The sequence below is a fragment of the Plecotus auritus genome (genome assembly GCF_963455305.1).
Source record: "Plecotus auritus genome assembly, chromosome: 5".
NCBI classification, from domain to species: domain Eukaryota; kingdom Metazoa; phylum Chordata; class Mammalia; order Chiroptera; family Vespertilionidae; genus Plecotus; species Plecotus auritus.
In genome coordinates this window covers 185,365,201-185,370,200 of record NC_137776.1, presented here as the reverse complement: position 1 = coordinate 185,370,200, position 5,000 = coordinate 185,365,201, and the positions used below count along the sequence as shown (strand labels likewise).

The window sequence follows — 5,000 nt, the reverse complement described above, 5'->3', positions numbered from 1 at the left end:
TGACGGGCTTAGATCAGACGCCAGGCAAAGTGGGAAGACAGGAGCCCCAACGTCCAACCCCGGGCTCAGGCCCCAGGCGCGGGAGAAAGGCTTTACCCGAGCCGCGGGAGTGGGGGGCTCGGCAAACACGGCACACGCAGGACAGACGGCGGTGACTGTGGGCAGAGGCCTGGCGCTGGGCCCGGGCCGGCGGCTCTGACAAGAAGGCACCGCTCAGCGGGCTGGGAGCTGCCCTCCGTCCTGGGGAGACGGACAACCTCGGGGCTGAGGCATCTGTCCCCGAGGCGCTGCCCTTTGAACCCCCCGCCCCGGCCCGGCCTGTACCCTGTACCCGGTTCACCCTGCCTGCTCCCCTGCCTGTTCTCCCTGCCTGTTCCCCCTGCCTGCTCCCCTGCCTGTTCCCCTGCCTGCTCCCCTGCCTGCTCCCCCTGCCTGTTCCCCCGCCTGCTCCCCCGCCTGCTCCCCTGCCTGCTCCCCTGCCTGTCCCCCCGCCTGCTCCCCTGCCTGTTCCCCTGCCTGTTCCCCTGCCTGTTCCCCTGCCTGTTCCCCTGCCTGCTCCCCTGCCTGTTCCCCTGCCTGTTCCCCTGCCTGCTCCCCCTGCCTGCTCCCCCTGCCTGTTCCCCTGCCTGCTCCCCTGCCTGTTCCCCCTTCCTGCTCCCCCTTCCTGCTCCCCCTTCCTGCTCCCCCTGCCTGTTCCCCTGCCTGTTCCCCCTGCCTGTTCCCCCTGCCTGTTCCCCTGCCTGTTCCCCCTGCCTGTTCCCCCTGCCTGTTCCCCTGCCTGCTCCCCTGCCTGTTCCCCCTGCCTGTTCCCCCTGCCTGCTCCCCTGCCTGTTCCCCTGCCTGTTCCCCTGCCTGCTCCCCTGCCTGTTCCCCCTGCCTGTTCCCCCTGCCTGCTCCCCCCGCCTGTTCCCCTGCCTGCTCCCCCTGCCTGTTCCCCCTGCCTGTTCCCCTGCCTGTTCCCCCCACCTGCTCCCCCCGCCTGTTCCCCCCGCCTGCTCCCCTGCCTGTTCCCCTGCCTGCTCCCCTGCCTGTTCCCCCTGCCTGTTCCCCCTGCCTGCTCCCCTGCCTGTTCCCCTGCCTGTTCCCCTGCCTGCTCCCCTGCCTGTTCCCCCTGCCTGTTCCCCTGCCTGCTCCCCCTGCCTGTTCCCCCTGCCTGTTCCCCCTGCCTGTTCCCCCTGCCTGCTCCCCCTGCCTGCTCCCCTGCCTGCCCGGGTCACCCTTGTCCCTGTGGCCAGCACTGGCTGTGGGGAGGGCGGGACCGGAATACACGCTCACACACACAGCCCTGTCTCTGCTGAAGGGACAGCAGCCCAGACCCACGGGTCGCCCGCTTTCCAAGTCGGATGTTGTTGATGGAATAGGATCAATAAGGCTTCGAACTTGAACTGAGCGGGGAGAACGAGAGGAAACAAGAGGCCCGTGTCGCTACGAAGTGGGCCATGTGACCGGTTCCTAACGAGAGTCCACCCGCAGCCGACTGTGCGCGTTCCCTGACACCCCAAGTGCAGGCGCTGCGGGAGGACAGGGGTTCCGACCTCACGGGGTCTGTCCCGGGGTCACAGATCCAGGGAACGGGTGACGTCACTGTCACCGGCCGCGTCCCTGGAGCAGGCGCTGGTCCTCCCCTCGCTGGGAGCCCCGAGTCCCCTGCTCCCGAGCCCCGCCTCCGGGGGCGCTGCCCCCCAGGACCAGCTCTTTGGTGATGACCCGCCTCCCGCTGCGACTTCACCCAAGTGGAACGTGGTCCCGCCGTCCGCGGGCGGACCGGGCAGCCCCACCCTGGAGGTGCAGGCGCCACCGTTTTGAGGTGAAAGAACCAACACGAGGCTGTGGCGATGGCCCTGCACCGGACACAGTGCGGAAATGGGGCTGAAATAGCCATGATGGCCGGGAGCTTACAGCCAGGTGGGCACCTCCCGGTAACGCCCAGCAGGCGGGGCTCCCAGGGCGGAAAACGCTCTCCCCGCCCTCTGGCGGGCAGTTGGGGAACAACAGCGCTCGTGGAGGTGACCCGAAAAGCGCTTCTCTGCTGCCCCCTCGTGTGCATCCTGGGAACGGCGCCTGAGCCGGGAAGGAGGTGCGGGACGCAGGGCCGTGATGGGTGTGGCCGCCTGTGCCCGGAGGCTGCTGGCGGGTGTGGAACCTGCCGGTGTCCGCGGCACAGGGCTTGGCACAGCCGGAGTCCACCACTTCTTGCCCAGCCCTTACCTGTGCCTGCCTGATGCCAGCCCCCTCGGTGGCCTCCCTCCCAGGACAGTTTGAAAGAGCGTGAGCTTCGAGAGCCTGCAACCGGGTTTATTCTGCAGGGAGAGAGGCAGCGGGGAGCAGTGGGGTTTATTCTGCAGGGAAGGAGGCAGCCGGGAGCAGAGCCAGGAACTGGGCCGAGAGCGGGAAGACCGGGTCCAAAGACCACGGGGAGGCTGAGGGCCAGGCTTCGCCCGGGAGCTGAGCGGGGTGCGGGGCAGGCTCGGCCGGGCTGGGGATCAACCCCAGGTGCAGCACTGGCAGGCGGCGCTGAACACCAGGCCCTGCGGGCAGCGCTGCAGGAAGAGCCGGCCGCCCCCGCAGCTGTAGAAGCTGGACGGGTCCTGGGGGTGCGGGTAGAGCCCGTCGGCCCGGCCCTGGCAAAAGGTGCCATGTCCAGGGTGGGGGCCACCCTCGGGTTCAGAGGGCGGGGCCGTTGTGGGAGTCTCAGGCTGGGGGCACTCCGAAGACGCGTGTGGGAGACCTGGAAGGCAGGCAGGATTCAGCCAAGGCCCCCCCCCAGGAGGTCCCGAACCCAAAGGCCAGGCAGTCAGCAACCACGGGTGCAGAGCACCGCACCCCACGTCCCACCCCACAGCTGACAACAGCCACACGAGGGCCACGGCCCACGGGAGACTGGGCTCCGGGTGTCTGCGGGTCCGTGGCCACCTGCCCCTGGGCCCCACCCTGGTCCCCGACCCGACTAACGCAGCTCCGCCTGCAGGGTCTTGATGAGGGGGTATCGGCCCTGGTTACAGAAGGAGCCCGCGAAGTCGTCCATGTCCAGCGCCCAGACCATGGCCCCGCCCAGGCCCTTCTGCTTCAGGTAGCTGACCTGTGGGGTGGGGGGAGGGGGTGGAGGAGCTGGAGGCCGTGGGCAGTGCCAGCCCAGCTCCCCCTGCCCCAGACCGGCCGTTTCCCGCCAGCACCCCCAGACCAGAGTGGTCGAGGCTCCTGGCCTGGGAACCTAGGGATGTCCGTCCCCAGCAGGACGGGGGGAGGGGGTGCGGGGGAGGGGGGGGGGCCGTGGCGCTGTGTACAGGCTCTGTCTGCTGGTCTGGCTGAGCTGTTGCCATGGGAACGACAAGCTCCCCAAGGTCTGCATGGCTCCCTGTCTCTACGCTCCCAGGAGACTCTCTGCTGCACCCCAGTTTCCTCGGGGCAGGGCTGTTCCCTTCTGCTGCACCCCAGCTTCCTCGGGGCAGGGCCGTTCCCTCGGGGCGGCTTCCCTTCCCCTAACCCCGCCAGGGCCAGGGCTCACCCGGAGGCAGGCTGGGGTGCTGGGCTGGCCCCTTGCCGGCCCCAATCTCCCTCTCCAGCTGCCTCTCCCCAGACCCGCCCCTGCCCGTCCTCCCGTCTTGGCTTCGGCAGGGCTCCCCTCCCCCAGCTGGGTCTCCCTCCTTCCCTCCTCCAGCCCCAGGGCTCTGTCTACACGGCCTGCCTGCATGGTAACTGATGGGGACACGCAGGTGGGCCAGCCCTGACCCTGACCCTGACCCTGACCTTTACCTTAGCCCTGACCTAACCCTCTGCAGGAGCTGATGACCTCACACCGGGGGAGCCGGGCCTGAGAACAGTGAAACCAGCGTCCCCGCCGCCAGCGCTGAGCAGCAGGCGCGCGAGTCAGTCTACGGTCGGGCAGGTGCGCGTGCACCAGGGGGGCCGTCTCCCCGTGGGCACCTCCCCCGCGTGTCTGAGAACTTGTCTGCATGTAACCACACCCAGTCTTCCAGGCTGCTGGAGCTGGGGCCATGGTTCTCGCTGCGTCTCTCCTAGTCGCTCGGAGCCACCGGGACAAAGTGCCGCCGCGGGCAGAGCCGTGGGCCTCCTCCCGGGAGTTCGGTCCCGGTCACTCGGTCACTCGGTGTTACAAGCCCCCCACTCCCACCCAGGACCCCCCAGCAGGGCGGGGCCTCACCTTGGCTTTGAGGCTCTCGGCATCGTCGAAGCCCACCCACTGGTTGCCCTGGGAGGCGTAGGGCACCTTCTGGTCCGGGATCCGGTGCTGGGCAGCCTCCTTCCAGGCGCACACCTGTGGGCAGAGGGCGGTGCGGGAGGCGGGCAGCCCTACCCACGCCTTCCTCCGAGAACCCACAGAGTCCCTTCCCAGGAGCCCGGAGAACCCGGGGGGGGGGTGGGGGACAGACCCAGTGACCCCGACCCTGGCGTCGGCGAGGCCCCTGGACTGGGGATCCACCCGAGGTGACAGGCGGGAGGGGGCACGTGCCCGGCGTCCTCGTTCAGACACTCGGTCGGGGCCGCGGGGTCCTACCTCGTAGTACGCCAGCAGCCCTGCCTCCTTGGTGAAGGCGCCTGGGGTGCCAGGCCCTGTGGCCGGGGCCCCCACCCCGCTGTCTGCCGGGGAGGCCAGGGTGAAGGTCCGTCCGTAGGTGGGCACGCCGAGGACCAGCTTGCCGGCCGGGGTCCCCTTCTGCAGCCACTGCTGCACCGCATGGTCCTGGGGGGCGGGAGGGGGCTCTGTGTGCAGCCTGAGCCTTCATCCGAGGCTGCAGCTCCAAGGCGTTCCCACCCGCCTGTCCACTGTCCGCCTGGCCGTCTGTCCACCTGGCCGTCTGTCCCTCTGTCCGCCTGGCCGTCTGTCCACCTGGCCGTCTGTCCCTCTGTCCCTCTGTCCGCCTGTCTGTCCCTCTGTCCACCTGTCTGTCTGTCCGCCTGGCCGCCTGTCTGCCTGTCAGCCTGTCCGCCTGTCCCTCTATCTGCCTGTCCCTCTGTCCGCCTGTCCGCCTGTCTGCCTG

General features: G+C 69.5%; 1 protein-coding gene across 1 annotated transcript in view; it reads right to left on the bottom strand.

The window, feature by feature from the left end:
* Positions 1-2,270: 2,270 nt before the first annotated feature.
* The window catches only part of CHIT1 (chitinase 1), a 13,869-nt gene continuing 11,139 nt past the window's right edge, over positions 2,271-5,000 (bottom strand). The window contains exons 8-11 of the mRNA XM_080669598.1: positions 4,517-4,702; positions 4,163-4,276; positions 2,953-3,079; positions 2,271-2,728 (exon numbers count right to left, since the gene is read on the bottom strand). Of these exons, the coding sequence (XP_080525724.1) occupies positions 2,484-2,728; positions 2,953-3,079; positions 4,163-4,276; positions 4,517-4,702 (672 nt within the window). The 3' untranslated portion in view covers positions 2,271-2,483. The remainder of the gene's footprint in view (positions 2,729-2,952; positions 3,080-4,162; positions 4,277-4,516; positions 4,703-5,000) is intronic.